The 17,828-nt window shown below is 43.5% G+C and overlaps 1 protein-coding gene across 1 annotated transcript in view; it reads right to left on the minus strand.

Moving 5' to 3' along the window:
* The window catches only part of ARHGEF11 (Rho guanine nucleotide exchange factor 11), a 129,623-nt gene that overhangs the window by 29,803 nt on the left and 81,992 nt on the right, over nucleotides 1-17,828 (minus strand). The window contains exons 8-13 of the mRNA XM_040988529.1: nucleotides 12,404-12,523; nucleotides 10,242-10,287; nucleotides 9,565-9,641; nucleotides 7,065-7,199; nucleotides 476-550; nucleotides 169-270 (exon numbers count right to left, since the gene is read on the minus strand). Coding sequence (XP_040844463.1) covers nucleotides 169-270; nucleotides 476-550; nucleotides 7,065-7,199; nucleotides 9,565-9,641; nucleotides 10,242-10,287; nucleotides 12,404-12,523 — 555 coding nt within the window. The remainder of the gene's footprint in view (nucleotides 1-168; nucleotides 271-475; nucleotides 551-7,064; nucleotides 7,200-9,564; nucleotides 9,642-10,241; nucleotides 10,288-12,403; nucleotides 12,524-17,828) is intronic.

Below are 17,828 nucleotides of genomic sequence, written 5' to 3' on the forward strand. Positions count from 1 at the left end.
TTCCTTCTGGTTACTGAAGGAGATGACTGTGTAACATACGGAGAAGAATTCCTCTGAGTTCCATCCTGTTTCCTATTTTGTCTCGGTTCTTAAGATGCCAGCCTGTGCCCACAGGTCTGATGTGTAACATCAAGCAGGGAAAGGACCAGAATGACATTTCTGACTTACCAGTGGACTGGGGTCTGCCTGAGAAAAGATGTAACGTAGAAAAACCCCAAGGTGAGCTGGATGTGACTTCAGTTTCTCAAGATCCTGGAATATGGTATCACTCTGGAAAGCAAAAGGGTGAGTGTGGCCGGGAGGCGTGCAGGCAGGGCACAGCAGCACAGTCAGTTCCTGCTTAGCTCCCATGCTATCCACCTTCCAGGATTGATACGAGGCTCCCTCCCCCAGCTGGTGCTAGTTACACCGCTTCTAGTCAAGAGCAGCTTGTGGGACCGGAGAATGATGAAAGGAAAAACCAGGAAACTGTTACCTCGTTGTTGAAATAACCCGGGTCATAATCTTCCTCTGGGCCAATAATTAAAGGCTTTGGGCTTTGATCTGTACCCTGGGGGAGAGATTCCAGTTGTAGAGATGAGAAGTTACAGAGTTCTGAGCATTCAGCTCAGTGAAGTCTGTTTAGTAACAGCACAGCATTCACGAACAGAGCCACTGAGCCAGTAAACACTGGCCTCTCCCCACCACCTGCAAATCTCAGACCACAGATGAAATGATTTCTACTTGCAGGAAGTCGACTGCTGCTGGGTGGGGCAGAGCAGTCACACAGCCTGGTCACATGACATATGAAGATGGGAAGTAAGAGAAAATGTTCTCTTCCTGTTTGCAAAAGGCCTGAGGGAGTAGAAGGGATGATCGGCCAACACAAGAAGAGCATGTGGGACAGCTGAACTGGGGGCTATTTTTCCAAGTGGACTAAACAGTGACCCTACACCTAAACATACTTTTCGAAACTAATGACCACTAGAGTGCTGAGAACAGCTGCTGTGAACTAGTAAATCCCACTGGTTTAGCAACTGTCACAGAGCCTAGTGGTGGGTCTCGGCCTCCTGCACAAAAAGGGATGGGCTGATCTTTCTCAAACACCACTGCATTATTTCTTTGCTAAAATTCTGTGGTAGAATTCCTGTTACCTATCTAAAATCCAAACAAATTAGCCTGACTTTTCTTCCTACCTTATGCAAACTTTAAAGTTCCTTGATCTTTTAAAGTTCTTCCACCAATTATTATTTCTCAGGATTTTAAAAAAAAATTATTTATTTTTATTGGAAAGACAGATCTACAGAGAGAAAAATATGTCTGCTGGTTCACTCCCCAAATGGCTGCAATGACTGGAGCTGAGCTGATCCAAATCCAGGAGCCAGAAGCTTCCTCTGGGTCTCTCATGTGGGCATAGGGTCCCAAGGCATTGGGCCAACCTCTACTTTCCCAGGCGTAAGTAGGGAGCTGGATGGAAGTGAAGCAGCCGGGACATGAACCGGTAGCCATATGGAATCCTGGCACTTGTAAGATGAGAATTTACTAATTGGGTCATTGTGCTGGGTCCTCTCAGTTTAATCTCATTTCCAGCGATTCCGCAACAAGTTTCTGGAACTTACCTGACTTACTCAAGCCTACTTTTACCCAGCCTGAAGATGTCCTCCTCACCCACGTTGGCAAGGGGCTTTTCCTGACAGCTCCTTCCTGATGCTCTTCTCTCCTTTCCTGTTCTCCTGTGTATTTTCAGACTCTGCCCATAATGACTTGAATCACAATATGTGAAATATGTGTCTCAAAGATCAGAGTCTAACACCCATTTGTAATAAAGAATATGAGCACTGCATTGACTATGTGCACTAAGTTGCAGAGTCAGATCTTATGTGCTGTATTTGCATTTCCCAAGTAAATCCTGATCAGTATTCTATTCCATATTACCCCATCTCTGAATCTCTTGGAATCCAGGATCCCCAGGAGGTGGTAGATGAGCACTTCTGGTGTTGTCTGGTTTGCTGGTAAAGCTTCAAAAGCACTAGACTTTTGTTTATTTGCTGGGAAAATTTTTTCTTAGAGTCTTCATAACCACACATTTGCCTCTAATTGCAAAAGTAGGATATGCTTATCATTAAAGCTTCAAACATTATGGAATTACACAACAGAAAGTAACCATTCTTTACGTTTCTGCCTGCTACTGCTAACAGTTTCATGGCTAGTGTGGGCTTTTCTCCTATGCTCTAACACATTGTTAAGAAACTGGAACTGCACCATATTTACTCTTGTTTTTTCCTACTACAACTACCCTGATCATTGAAAATCAGATGTTCTAGCTGCTCCATTTCTAATCCAGCTCCCTGCTTATAGAGTGGGCAAGCAGCAGTGCAGGATAGCCCAAGTCCTTGGGATTGCTGCACCCATTTGGGAGACCAGGAAGAAGCTCCTAGCTCCTGGCTCCTGCCTTTCTGTTTCGGTGTTGGTGGCCACTTGGGGAGGGAACCAGCAGATGGAAAAAGTCTGTCTCTCTTTCTCTGTAAATTTGCCTTTCAAATAAAAATAAAATTAAGTAAATCTTAAAAGAAAAAAAAGACTCTAAGGCCCTTTATGCCACACTTGCTCCTATTAACTAACTGAAGGGAAATAACATCTTAAGCAACCTGTCGGACCTCCTTCAGCAACTCACCTTGGCCCTGCCATTCTGCAAGGAGAGGGGTAGGAGTGGACAATCACAGAGTGACCAGGAAGGGAAGCAGCCTTGTGCTTGGGCTCAAAGAGAACTAAGTTCTAGATGTGATTCTTGAAGCAACAACCTGAGTCCCTGACCAGTCCCTTGGCCTTTCTTTGCCTAGTTTCCTTTCTCACCACATGAAGGTTATGAGGACTAAGTGAAATCTGGTACAGCAGCTGACAATTTACACCTTTTAATAACTCTGGATCCACTCCTTCCCTCCACTCTCCTTCCAAGTTCTAAGAATAATTAAACTCTATCCAATGGATACATTTAAAATATCAAATGTTTTCTTCTTCTGCACAGCAGCTCTTGATTAAAATATTCTTTTTCTAAAAGACTTATTTATTTTTATAAGCAAGTCAGATATATAGAGAGGGGGAAAGACAGAAAGGAAGATCTTCTGTCTGCTGATTCACTCCCCAAGGGGCCACAACGGCTGGAGCTGAGCCAATCTGAAGCCAGGAGCTTCATCTGGGTCTCCTAGGTGGGTTCAGGGGCATCTTCCACTGCTCTCCAGGTGAACTGGCAGGGAGCTGAATCACAAGTGGAACAGTCAGACCTTGAATCAAAACTCATATAAACTCTGCATTGCAGGTAGCAACTTGTTATGCCACAATGACAACTCTCAAGAAAAAAAATTAAGTAAAATCATACATTTGGACTACAAAAATGAAAAAGAAATTATGGCAGTAGATGATTAAATTTTAAGAAGTGTCATTTTGGGGATGGCACCATGGCATAGTAAAAGTAAGCTGAGCCTGTGGCACTGGCATCACATGAGTGCCAGTTCATGTCCCAGCTGTTTCACTTCCAATCCAGCTTCCCTACTTAAGGCCATGGGAAAGCAACAGAAGATGGGCTCACATCTTTGGGCTTCAGTACCCATGTGGGAGACCTGCAGGAAGCTCCTGGCTATTGCTGCAATCTGGGGAAGTGAGCCAGTGGCTGGAAGACCTTTCTCTATCTCCTCTACTTTCTGTAACTCTGCCTTTCAAATAAGAGCGAATAAAATATAAGAAACTTTTTTTAAAACACTGTTTCAGGCCATTGTGTGCTGTGGTATAGTAAGTTAAGCTGCCTCTTGCAATGTTGACATTCCATATAGTCCCGGCTGCTCTACTCCTTGCTTACACATTTGGGAAAGCAGTAGAACATGGTTCACAAGCTTAGGCCCCTGTGACCCAAGGGGGAGACCTGGACAGAGTTCTAGGCTCCTGGCTTCGGCCTGACTGAGCATCAGCTACAGCAGCTATTTGTGAAGTGAACGACTGAATGAAAGATCTCTGTCTTGCTCTTTCAAATAGAATACATAAATCTTAAAGTGTTGGGGCCAGCATCATGGTACAGTGGGTAACGCTGCAGCCTGTGATGCTGACATCCCATATACGGATGCCAGTGAGTGTCCTGGCCCAGTGCTGGTTGTTGCAGCCATCTAGGGAATGAATCAGTGGATGGAGGATCTCTCTCTACAACTCTGACTCAAAAAAGTAAATTTTTAAAAAAACATTGATTTTACTTTGTTATTGCAAAATCAGATATACAGAGGGGAGGAGAGACAGAAAGGAAATTCTTCTGTCCTATGATTCATTCCCCAAGTGACTGCAACGGCTGGAGCTGAGCTGACCTGAGCCCAGGAGCCTAGAGATTCATCTGGGTTACCCACGTGGGTGCAGGAACCCATGGTTTTGGGTTGTCCTCAATTGCTTTCCCAGGCCACAAGCAGGGAGCTGGATGGGAAGCAGGGCTGCTGAGATTAGAATCAACACCCATGTGGAATCCTGGTGCATTCAAGGTGAGGACTTTTGCCACTAGGCTACCACGCTGGGCCCAAAAAAGTAAATTTTTTTTAAAAAAATAAATCTTTGATAGGGCCTGGAGGGTGGCATGGCAGACTAATCCTGTCTCTGTGGTGTTGGCATCCCATACGGGTGCTGGTTGTGTCCTGGATGCTCTGGTTCCAATCCAACTCACTGTTAATGGCATGGAAAAGCAAGGAGGCCTTGGGATAGCTGGAAGAAGCTCCTGGCGCTCAGCTTCAGACCCAGCTCTGGCTGTTGTGGCCATTTGCAGAGTGAATCAGTGGATGGAAGATCTATTTCTCCCTTCCTCTCTCTGTAACACTTTCAAGTAAAATAAATCAATCAACCTTTGCATACAATCATGACAATTTCTTCTTCTTTTTTTTTTTTTTTAAAGATTTATTTATTTTTATTGTAAATGAAGATCAGATTTACGGAGAGGAAGGACAAAGAAAAAGATCTTCCATTTGCTGGTTTACTCCCCAAATGGCTGAAATGGCTCAATTGCGAGAACCGAGTCAATTTGAAGCCAGGAGCCAGAATCCTCTTCCAGGTCTCCCAAGCGGGTGCTTGGTCTCAAGGCTTTGAGCCATCCTCCACTGCTTTCCCAGGCCAGAGGCAGGGAACTGAATGGGAAGTAGATTAGCTAGGATGTGAACTGTCACCCAAACGGAATCCTGGTGCTTGCAAGGCAAAGGTTTAGCCACTGAGCCACAGTGCCTGGTCTGACAATTTCTTTTTAAATATCTTTTCTATTTATTTGAGAAGAAGAGTTACATGAAGGAGAGGGGAGAGAATAGGTCTTCTATCAGCTGGTTCACTCCAAAACGGATATAATGGCCAGGGCTGGGACAGAAGCCAGTAGCCAGGATCTTCTGTTGGGTCTCAAGTGCAGCAGCCCAAGTGCTTGAGACATCTTCTGTTGATTTCCCAGGCACATTAGAAGTGATCCAGATGAGAAGCAAGGCAGCCCCTGAACCAACACTCACTGGGGTACCAGCCCCAGCACCATTTTTTTAAAGTGCTGGTTTACAAAACTAGAAGACACCTTCTCAGTGTTTCTAAGAGGAAAGGTCTAGCTTCAGTGTGAATCACGGCAGGTAATTCTGTGCCTTGGCCCATTCCACTGCCAGACAGACAGCCCAGATTCTTCCCAAACATGTTGTACTAAGTCAAAATCACTTACTCTTCTGAAATTGTTCCTGGACTAGGTCCATCCTTGAGAGCAGGGGTTCCTAAATCAGACTTTGGGGCCAGCATGGTGGCTTAGTGGGCAAATTGTGCAGCGATGACATCTCATACGGCCACCAGTTTTAGTCATGGCTGCTCTACTTATGATCCAGCTCTCTGCTCATGGCCTGGCAAAGCAGCAAAGGATGGCTCAAAGTCTTGGGACCTTGTACCCATGTGGGAGACTGGGAAGAAGCTCCTGGCTTCCCACTTCAGATGGCCAAGCTCTGGCTGTTGTGGCCAGTTGGAGAGTGAACTAGCAGATGGCAGATCTCTTTGGAGCTCTGACTTTCAACTAAGAAAAAAAAAAAGTGAGGTAGAAGAACCTCAGGATGCCATGGAAGAACAATCGAGAGGGGCAGGGTCCATGAAGAGAGGACTTGGGAGAGCTGAGCTCATTTTCTGAAAACTGAAATTGTATCCCAGAGAAACAATAAATAAATTTATGTCTATTCTCTACAGATGTTCAAAGAAAGACCAGTTTACCTGTTGCTTAGCTGTCATATTCCTACAGATGTAGTTGCTCACCCTACACACAGAATTCAAGACTGCATTACTTCTATGTACTTTTTAAAAAGATTGTCACTGGAAAAAAAGATATACAGAGAGCGGAAGAGAAAGATCTTTCTGCTGGTTTTTCCTCCAAAAGGCTGTAGTAGCCAGAAGCCAGGAGCCAGAAACTTCTTCTGGATCCCCCAGTCAGGTGCAGGGTCCTAAGTCTTTGGGCCCTCCTCTAGGCCACAAGCAGGAAGCTGGATGAGAAGTGGAGCAACCAGGACACGAACTGATGCCCATGTGGAATGCTAGCACTGCATGGCACAGGATTAGCCATTTGAGCCATTGTACCAGACCTTCCATGTATCTTAATGCCATGATATTTTTGGCTCGATGTGATCATTTCCCTTCAAGTGCTGAGACCCCATTTGAGTGCTGCTTCGTGCCTCAGATGTTCTGTTTTTCATGTAGCTCCCTGCTGAGGCCTGGGAAAGTAGCAGAGGATGGTCCAAGGCTTTGGGACCCTGCACCCACTTGGGAAACTGGGAAGAGGATCCTGGTTTCTGGGCTTGGATCAGCTCAGCTCCAGCTGTTGTGGCCATTTGGGGAGTGAACCAGCAGATGGGAGATCTTTCTGTCTTTCCTTCTTTCTGTGGATCTGCTTTTGAAATAACAATTGATAAATTGGAAAAAAAAAAAAAGAAAAGAAAAACATGATCTTTCTTATTATTTGTTGCTGGAATAACTCAGTATGATTATTCAAGATTGTGTGCTGATAACATTCAAATCTGTTAAGACAAAAGGAAAAGGAAATCTGGGGGTGGCTTCAGATCACTCACCTGGTCGCTGATAGAGACTGCTGCATCTGAGCCCTGCCGCCTGTGGTGCTGGGCCACCCTGGCCATGATCACAGGGGACGTTCGAGGGCTATCTAGTCCAGGGTCTGACTGTACCGAGTTCCGATTCATCAATGACTAGAGTAACAGAGAATTCTGTGAGAAGGAATCCTGCCTGGGAGACCCTTGGGGTTTACTCAGCTCATTTGTTGGTGCTAACTACACTCAGTTTGGCAAGACCTGGCTGTTTCAGCCATTTGGGGAGTCAGCAACAGATTGAAGATCTCTTTCTTTCAAATAAGTAAATAAATTGACCTTAAAATAATAAAAACATTCAGTTCTTACTCTGTGCCTAGCATTATAGTCCTTCTTATTTTTCACCTCCTCCCATTCTCACAATAGCCCTTTGAGGAAGAGCCCATAATTTCCCCTACTTTTCACAGGAAGATGCTACTGCTTCAGACTATAGACTTGCTGAAGGTCAAAGGGGAAACAACGAAGTATTTCCTAGATTCAACCCAGGCATTCCCAGGTACTCACTGGATTTCAATCTATAACTCCACTCTTCTCTTCATCACCACCTATATCATCTCCTAGATACAGGTTGAATATCCTTTACCCAAATGTTTCCGATTTTGGAGATTTCCAGAGTTGGGCACATTTGCACAGACTTTATGAAAGTTTGAGCAACCGAATCCAGAAGTCCAAAAAAAATCTGAAATGCTTTTACATCTGAAACTTACTCATCTTTTCCCATGTAATTAGTTACCTACAAATAGATAGGGGTAGTAACTACTACCTAAAATTAGGCTTTTTATGTGTTGTTCAACTAAATCACTCACAAAATTAAATATTTTCCTATTATTATTCCTCTATACTTGCATACTATAAATATATATTTAGCATCTACATATGCAAATTAAGAACACCTGAGAGAAATCATCTCTGAATTCAAATATCTTGAAGTATCTGACCACTCTAGAGAGAAAATGAGCCAGTCAAGTTAGATTTGTGGTAAAGAAAAAACAAAACAGGGCCTGGCAACGTGGCCTAGTGGCTAAAAGTCCTCACATTTAATGTGCCGGGATCCCTTATGGGCGCTGGTTCTAATCCCGGCAGCTCAACTTCCCATCCAGCTCCCTGCTTGTGGCCTGGGAAAGCAGTTGAGGACGGCCCAAAGCCTTGGGACCCTGCATCCGTGTGGGAGACCTAGAGGAAGTTCCAGGCTCCTGGGTTTGGGTCGGCGCAGCATCGGCCATTGCTGTCACTTGGGGAGCGAATTATCGGACGGAAGATCTTCCTCTCTGTCTTTCCTCCTCTGTGTATATCTGACTTTGCAATAAAAACAAAAAAAACAAAAACAAAAACCAAAACCAAACCAAACCAAAACAAAACAAAATGTTGCTTCTGGTTAGGCCAGAACCATTGTTACTACTTTTAAGATGATTTCTTCCCAGCCAGGTGGAAATGTGTCTTTGATCAACTCACTGTCTCACTGTCTTTGAGAATTTCTGTCTTGCTTTCTCTTTCTGAAAGGCCTGCTAACAGCATAGCCTTCCTCTCCATTTGGTTCACAATAATACCATGAAAAGCTGACAATAACACCATGAAAGCCAGATATGTACGATGCATCTGAAGCCCTTTTACTGGAACCTGGAGTACAGTGACTAAAATCCTAGGGAGCGGAGCAAGAGGAAATACACAGATGATAGATAGAGGTCTTGATGTGGCCAGCTGGAAGCAGAGCCTTTAGGTGCACAGGGCAGGGACCCCAAATGTAGAGACCGTTTTTAAAACAAACAAACCATGCAGACAATATGTTTGGGCCTTTTATTTTTAGTTTGAAAGGCACCAAGATGGACAGAAACATACAGAGAGATAGAGAGTGCTCTCAATCACTGATTCACTCTTCAAATATCTGTGACAGTTGTGGTAGGGGCTTGGGCCAGAGCTGGAAACTGGGAACTCAATCTGAGTCTCCTATTTGGGTGATAGCAATCCAATTACTTGAGCTATCACCACTGTCTCCCGGGGTTTGCATTTAAAGAAAGCTGGAGGGCCTGGTGTGGTAGCCTACCAGCCGAAGTCCTCGCCTTGCACATGCTGGGATCTCTTATGGGCGCTGGTTCTAATCCCAGCTGCTCCTCTTCCCATTCAGCTCCCTGCTTGTGGCCTAGGAAAGCAGTCGAGGACAGTCCAAAGCCTTGGGACCCTGCACTCGCATGCGAGACTCGGAAAAAACTCCTAGCTCCTGGCTTTAGATCAACACAGCTCCAGCTTTGTGGCCAGTTGGGAAGTAAATCAGCAGACGGAGGATGTTCCTCTCTGTCTCTCCTCCTTCTCTGTAGATCTGACTTTACAAAAAAAAAAAAAAAGCTGGAGTCAGGAGCCTGATGGACTGAACCTAGGGGCTCCAACATGGGATGAAGGCATCTAAACTGCTGGGCCAAACTCTGTCCCCAAATGTATCATCTTAATTGTACTCAAACCCGCTGGCACTTACCTCACTGAGAGAAGGAAAACGCTCTGTCCCAGAGTCTAAGCCACTATCCCCTTCCTGGGAATCCAGAGAGAGACGACCTAAGAAGAAAACAGTTTATAATTATATAAAGAAAGTAGTTGTAGCTTGAGAAAAAAAAAAAATCTTTTACTTTGGGCACCCGTACAAAGGAGAGGGAAGGGAAACTGTCATTTTCCCTTCTTCCCCTGGCTTCCTTTTGGTTCTCTCATCTTGTGGATCCCAGACTCTCCTGGCACAACTGTCCTCTGCTTTATCACACCTTCCATTTGCCTCAGCACTTACACAAAGGCCATGTTACTTCCTGCAACAAGGTAGCACATCTTGCACATGACTAGTCCTACCCCTGAACTCATTCCCAACATTTCTCAGGTGACTGTCACACCTCTTCTTGCAGTAAGTCAGTGCCAGCTGCTGTTAGAAGCTGATGTCTGGACCATAATCATAGCAATATCTCCCTGGCCTCTATGCAGTGCCATGGGTGATACGCTCATTTCCACTGCTGAAGCAGTTCAGTTTCACTATCTATTTATACATTTATCCTAGTCTCTAGAGGTAGGTACTAAATATTTTCTTCCCCAGAATATGCCCTACAGAGGAAACAACGGATAAGAAACCTGGACACAAATATGTCACACAACAAAGTGAGGAAGAGAACTTACCTTCTGATGGCCTCTGGCTGGTGTCACCATACAGTGGAAGTGTGTCCTAAAAAAGAAAGGCCCAGAGGATGGACACATTTTGTAAACCTCTCCGCTACTGTTTGCTTCCTCCAATCAGAAGCTTATTTGCTTACACAGTCAGTGGCATCTTCTGCCGATTGCCTCAAAAGGCCCAGCCAGAACAAATATGGCTTCATGTACACCTTTAGGGGAGGATGGTGACCCCTACTGGTCATAAGGGAGCTTTATTGTGAGTAAACTAAAATCTCACTTTATCACCCTGGGCCTCCAAGCATCTATCACCTTATTTGGTTTGGATACAAGAAAGAACTGCTTATCAAAGAACACAAAAAGTTCAAGTAGTTTCATAGAGGGAAGATACCACAAGTTTACCTTGAGTGATCTCTGAGGACTAGCAATTTGGCCTGGTTTGACTGCCCCAAGTGATATGGAAGAAACGTTGCTTACTAGTGCTTAACTGTTCACAAAGCACTTTCTAGATGTCATGTGAATCGTTCAGTGACTGAGGCACACTTCTCCCATGTTATAAATGAGGCGACAGAAGCTTAGAGAAAGATCTTAAATAATTTGTTCGAGTGATATAGCCAGGTCAGAGCTCAGAACTCGAATGCGATCTCGGAAGTAAGACTCATATGCACTTCACAGCACACACGGGCAGAATGACACCAAGGCAGCGGCAGCAAGCACGGGCTGGCCCGTGCTTCACTCGTGACAACACCATATCAGGTGGGTACCGCGGTAATCTCCATTTTATAAACGAGGGAATAGAGGCTCCGAGGGATTAACTAACTTGTCCCAGTCTTAAAAGTTGGTGAGAACTACAGCTGAGAACTGAATCCAAACTCTCTAAGGCCATACCTGAGCATCCATAAACAATATATGAGAAGTCTTTTAGAAAACAAAGTAGCTCAAATTCATTTGCCTGTATTTACCAAACTTTTCTCATAGGACTGCTCCAATAAAAAAGGTAGAGTAATTCTTAGATAAGCTGTAATAGTACTGGCAAATAGCTCCTCTTGGAAACCTTAATGTTTCTAGAGTTATTTCCTATTTACCCAAAGAATGAAGTTAATTAAGACGAATAGTGAAGTTCTTGACTTGAATAAAGAATCATCTCCTCCCTGGAATTTTCCACAAAGTGTGGTTAGCTACTGATACAGATTTAAGCAAATCTTTACACAGGCTGACTTTAAAAGCTGCCAGATGGGGGTTGGCATTGTAGCACATTCGGCGAAGCCCCTGTCAGCAACAGCGCCATCTCATAGGATACCAGTACTTCACTTCCTGATTCAGCTCCCTGTTAATGCACCTGAGAAAGCAGGGGAGAAGAGCCCAAAGGTTTGGGCCACTACTCTCATGTGGGAGATCTGGAAGCAGCTCTAGGTTTCTGGCTTCAGCCTGTCCCAGCCCTGGCCATTGGGTCCATTTGGGGAGTGAACCAGTGGATGGAAGGTTCTCTCTGTAACTTTGCCTCTCAATTAAGACAATGAAAACAAAACAAAACAAAAAGAAACTTCCAAATTAATACTGTGTAAAACTAGGGTATGAATATGTCAACTACAGGAAAATTATACAGAAGAAAAGGATAATTAAAACACTAAAGATGATAATTGATTTCTTATCTCTTTGTTTCAGGTCAGCAGTTAAGATACGTTTGAGTCTGTTCATATCGCATCTTGCAGTGCCTAGGTTCAAGTTCTAGATCTGCTTCCAATTCTAGTTTCCTGCTAATGTGTCCCCTGGAAGGCGGTAGGTGATGGCTCTAGTATTTGGGTCTTTACCACCCAAATAAGAGATCCAGACTGAGTTCTAGTTCTCAGCTTTGGACTGGCCCAGACCCAGTTGTTGTGGGCATTTGTGGAATGAATCAGGGTGACAGAAGGTCTGTCTGCCTATTTCTCAACCTTTCAAATAAAATGAAAGTGACTAAATAAATAAAAAGCATGCCCTTTCTTTCTATGGTTTTCCAAGTGTTATGACAGGGTTTGGCTTCTGGTTCTTGATAAAGAATTGCTAACTTTGTTTCTTTATAAAATACTAAACACTTAATAGCTGAGCCTTGAGGTTCTATTCTTTCCCTCGCTCTAGCCCTAGGCCAAATGCATGGTGCCTTGCCTAGGGCTATGCCTATCATCACTCACCACTAAGCCACCAGTCTCCTGCTGGATCTTCAGCTGTAACTGAGTGACTCGCCGCCGGGCACCTTCCATCTGCTCTTCTAGCATGCTGCCAGGGTTCCGGCTATACACCTCACAGATACGCTGGGGAGGGTGAGGAGGATAAGGAGGAAGGGAGAAGGTAGAGGAGTGGTTAGTACAGAATGGACGACTCATCAGTGAGAAGAATGAGTAACTATCTAAAGCAAAGGGGACAGAGGGGGAATCTCTTTTAGTAGACACACATTAATTTACCATCATTTAAGCTCAGAAAACAGTGTTAAGTGATGAGAAACAGAATTCATGAGGCAGATGGAGAAAGAAGACAAAACACTACCCTAATCTCTGCCCTAATCTCACCCACTTTTTCAAGGTCTGGGTTAAGTCCCACACCCTAACTGAAGTGTTCTTGACTATCACCTCTCAAGTGTGAAATACGGGGCGGGGCTGGCATTGGGAGGTAGCAGGTAAAGCTACACCTGCAATGCCAACATCAAGAAAAGCAGTGGAAGATGGCCCAACCCTACTATCCATGTGGTAGACCTAAAAGCAGCTCTGGCTCGGCTCAGCCCTGGCTGTTGTGGTCATGTGGGGAGTGAGCTAGACAATGGCAGACTGATCTTTTTCTCTCTTTCTCTGTAATTCTGATTTTTAAATTATAACAAATAAATACTTCTAAAAAAAGTATGACATATTTAACGTTCAGATTGGAACACGCACACACACACACACAAACACACACACACACACACAAACTTATATTAAATGAGAACCACAGGTGAGAAGAAGCCTGATGAGGGCAGCCAGCATCTCTTACCACCCCCAATTAGGAAGCTTCTCGGGAGAAGGAATCCTGGCATCACTTATTGCTTAGTGTAAGGGTCCAGAGGCTTCAGTCAGGAAGCTCTGGTTTTAAATTCTGCAACATCCACTTATTGGCTGTGTGGACTTGGGCAAGCTTGAGTATATCCTCATCAACAAAATGGAGATGACAAGACCTGCCTCAAGGGATTGTTATTAAGATCTGAATGGGGGGCCTGGCGCATGGCCTAGTGGCTAAAATCCTTGCCTTGATCCCATATGGGCGCCATTTCTAATCCTGGTGGCTCAACTTCCCATCCAGCTCCCTGCTTGTGGCCTGGGAAAGCAGTCGAGGATGCCCCAAAGCCTTGGGACCCTGCACCCATGTGGGAGATCTGGAAGAGGTTCCTGGTTCCTGGCTTCGGATCGGCGCAGCACCAGCCATTGTGGTTACTTGGGGAGTGAATCATCGGACGGGAGATCTTCCTCTGTCTCTCCTCCTCTCTGTATATCTGACTTTGTAATGAAAATAAAATAAATCTTAAAAAAAAAAAAAAGATCTGAATGGGGTTGTGTGTAGAGTGCTCACTCAGCACAGTATCCAGTCACAAGCCCAACTACATGGCAACTATTCATATTTCACTGAAATGGAAGTTCTCAATAAAGCTTGCTGGTTGCATAAAGATGCTGGGCTCACATATTTCCTAAAGTAATCTTGGATTCTCTACTACCTGCAAACTTTGCCACCAATCTCTCACACTCAGTGTTTTACCTTCTTCATACCTATCAGGCCCCAACCCTTCCCTGAGTCTCAGCAGGCAACAATCTGATAAAAACTGGTCCAACTTTATTCTACTTAAAAATATTTGTAGTTGTCTTCTTCCTGCATATGAGAAATGTCTAAATCTTCTTTTTTAAAGATTTGTTTATTTTTATTAGAAAAGCAGATCAGATTTATGGAGTGAAGGAGAGAGATAAAGATCTTCCATCCAGGGGCCCGACGCGGCGGCACAAGCGGTTAAAGGTCCTCGCCTTGCACGCCCGGGATCCCATATGGGCGCCGGTTCTAATCCTGGCAGCCCCGCTTCCCTTCCAGCTCCCTGCCTGTGGCCTGGGAAAGCAGTCGAGGACGGCCCAAAAGCTTTGGGACCCTGCACCCGCGTGGGAGACCCGGAAGAGGCTCCTGGCTTTGGATTGGCATAGTATCGGCCCGTTGCGCTCACTTGGGGAGTGAATCATCGGACGGAAGATCTTCCTCTCTGTCTCTCCTCTCTGTATATCCGCCTTTCCAATGAAAAAATAATAAAAAATAAATCTTTAAAAAAAAAAAAAAAAAAGATCTTCCATCTGTTGGTTAATCTCCCCAAGTGACAGCAATGGCTGGGGCTGAGCTGACCCAAGCCCAGGAGCCAGAAGCTTCTTCTGGGACTCCCACGCGGGTGCAGAGTTCCAAGGCTTTGGGCCGTCCTCCACTGCTTTCCCAGGGTACAAGCAGGGAGTTGGATGGGAAGTGGAACAGCTGGGACATGAATTGGCATCCATATGGGATCCCAGCACTTGTAAGGTGAAGAATTACCCATTGAGGTATCACGCTGGGCCCCATGTCTAAATTTTTAACAAAGGTAAGCCCACCAACTGCCTTGGACTCTTTTTCGACATTGCTCATATTATCTTCAAAGTCTTCCTTTTCCATTTCTGACAAAAATGTTCAAGTTTCCAAACTTGAAAGAAAAAAAACACACACACCAGGAAATTCTTTCCATCATCTCCAATTATTTTTCAAGCTCCTGTCCCACTTTTTTCCTCCTTCCTTTCACAGCTGTATGCTTTAAGTCAGTTGTCTACACCTGGGAGTCTCCTATTTGCTTTCCAGTCACCCAATATACACAATTTATTTCCTTCCGTATTAGCTCAAACAGCTACCTAAAAGATAACAAAACAAAACAAAACCACAAGAGGTGCAGTATTCGAGGTGGTGAAGGTGCTGTAGAAGCACAGCTTTTTTTGTCTACACTGGTGTCCTAGGTGATCTCTCTCAGATCTAATTTGCTTTATTACCTTTATACTGAGAGTGCCTGAGTCTCTATTGCAATTCAGTCTTTTCTCCTATATGTCAGCCCTTTTATATTCATATGCCAGGTGAATGGTCTTTAACTGAATGTCTCATGGGTATCTTCAACTCTACACCCAAAGCTGACCCTTTCTTTCCTCTAAGCTCTACTTTTCTTCATCTTGTACCATCAATGGCATCACAACTATCCAGGCACCGAAATTTGAGGCCACCATTTATTCTTCCTCTCCCTTCCAGCTGATGCATACTATAAAACTGATGTGACTTCTAAGATGCCCCCCCATTGCTATCTGCTTTTTTGCTCTTATTCCAGCTGTTCTTGTTAAATTTATCACTATCTCTTATCTTCTGCAACTGCCATCTAGCTGCTTTCCTTAAGTTAATTTACTTAACACCCTTCTCTAAAGATTGACTTGAAAATGTGTTCAGAACCCTGCTTAAAATCCTCTGATCAATTCCTAGTGCCTTCAAAACAAACTCCAAACTCATCATGGTGTTTAAGACTACCAAACACCCTCAACTCTTACCCCGCAACAGGCCATTTTCTATGCTCTAACAGCAGACAGAATCCAACTCAAATATCACCCCAGGAAGCCTGATAATCTGTACTAATTTCCTTTTTTGAAGGGACAGGGCTTCAATGTAAACCTTTTACATGATTATTGAGATGATAATTCATACAATTAAACTTTGCCACTTTACAGTATGAAATTCCATGGATTTTAGTACAGCTTCAGAGTTATGTGTCTGCACTATCTAAATGCAAGCATTCCCATTTCTGCAACAGGAAAGCTGCTACCTGTCAGCAGTCCCTCCCAATTTGCTTCTTTGTCCATCCTATGGCAAGCACTTATTTTCTCCATGGAAATGCCTATTTTGGACATTCTGTATTAATGCAATCATAAAACAGACTTCTATGGTTTCTCTCATTTTGCTAAGTATTTTCAGAGTTAAAGCACATTACAGCTTGTATCTGCACTTTATTCTTTTTTATAACTGAATAATATCATTATATCAGCTTATGTATCCACATTTAGCTTACTTAGCTCATAAATACTTTGTTTGTTTCTACTTTCTAGCTATTAATACTCATGTGTAAGTTTTTGTGTGAACGCATTTTCAGTTCTTTTGGGTATACACCTAGAAGGAGAATCGCTGGATCATACAGTGTCTCTGTGTTCAACATTTGGAAAACCTGGCAAACTGCTTTCCCGAGCTGCTGTACTTTTACATTTCTATAGTCAATGATGGGAAATAGATAAGGAAGTAGACAAAATATAAGATAGTATTACCCAGACTTCTCCATATCCCGTCTGTTATTCTGGTTACAGCCACCTAACCAGGCGTGAAGTAGTACCTCACTGTCATTCTGATCAACAATACTGCAATCATTAACAGTGTTGCACAACTTGGTAATGGGCTTATTAGCCATCTGTACTACACTTGATCTCAGCCAAAAGGCTGAGAAGCAATTTTATTAGCCATTTGTATATCTTTTTAAAGAAACTATATTTAAACCCTTTGGCTTTTAAAGCATTCAACTGCCTTTTTATTATTGGTCTGTAAGAGTTCTTCACATATTCTTGTTGTAAACCCCTTATCAGATAATTTTGCCAACATTTTTCCCATTCTGTAGATTGTCTTTTTATTTTCTTGATAGTGTCCTATCAATTAAAAACAAGTTTTTAATTTTGACAACATACAACTTATCTTTTTTTTCCCCTACTGTTGATGCTTCTGGTGTAAAATCTAAAGAACACTGCCTATCAGAAAGTCATGACGATTTATACCTGTTTTCTTCTAAGAGTTTTATAGTTTTTAAAAGTTTTAGCTCTTACATTTAAGTCTTTGATCCACTTTGAGTTAAGTTTTATTGTGTGAGGTAAGGTTCCAAATTCATTCTTTGCATGTAGATATCCAGTTGTCCCAGCACCACTGTTGAAAAGACTATTCTTTCTCCATTGAATTGTCTTGGCACCTTTGTTGAAAATCAATTGACCAAAGGTGTATTGGTTAATTTCTAGACTCTGAATTCGATTCCACTGAACTATAGGTCTATCCTTATACCAGTCCTCTACTATCTTGATTATTCTACATTTGTCAGCGGTGTGCATCAGCACTTATATCTTTATTCATCCACTCATTTCCTTTAACTCCTACCATTAACACTATTCCCATCCATCATCTTAGTGTACACAGAATACCTACCTGCACAGCAAGAGCTTAATACTAACAGGTGAAAGTACTTTACCATTCTGTGTCTTTGACTTACATGGTCCATTCACTAGCATTCCTTCTTCCATCTCTCTCTTACCAAAATACTACTCTTTAAGGCAGATCTGAAATACTAGTTCCTTTGTGAAGCCTTTTCCCACATTTCCATTAACTAATTGCTCTTCTTGCAAGCTCTCTGTTCCTTCCACTCTCCCTCCAACTGTGTCTTCCCCTTACCCCCCTGAGACCTTAAACACATCTTTATAGTAGTACCATTATGTCTTGTGGACGAGGCCCATGTAATCTTTTTCATTTGTGCATACT

Source organism: Ochotona curzoniae, unplaced genomic scaffold (genome assembly GCF_017591425.1).
Source record: "Ochotona curzoniae isolate NIBS_2020 unplaced genomic scaffold, NIBS_Ocur_1.0 contig_4909, whole genome shotgun sequence".
In the NCBI taxonomy this organism is placed as follows: Eukaryota; Metazoa; Chordata; class Mammalia; order Lagomorpha; family Ochotonidae; genus Ochotona; species Ochotona curzoniae.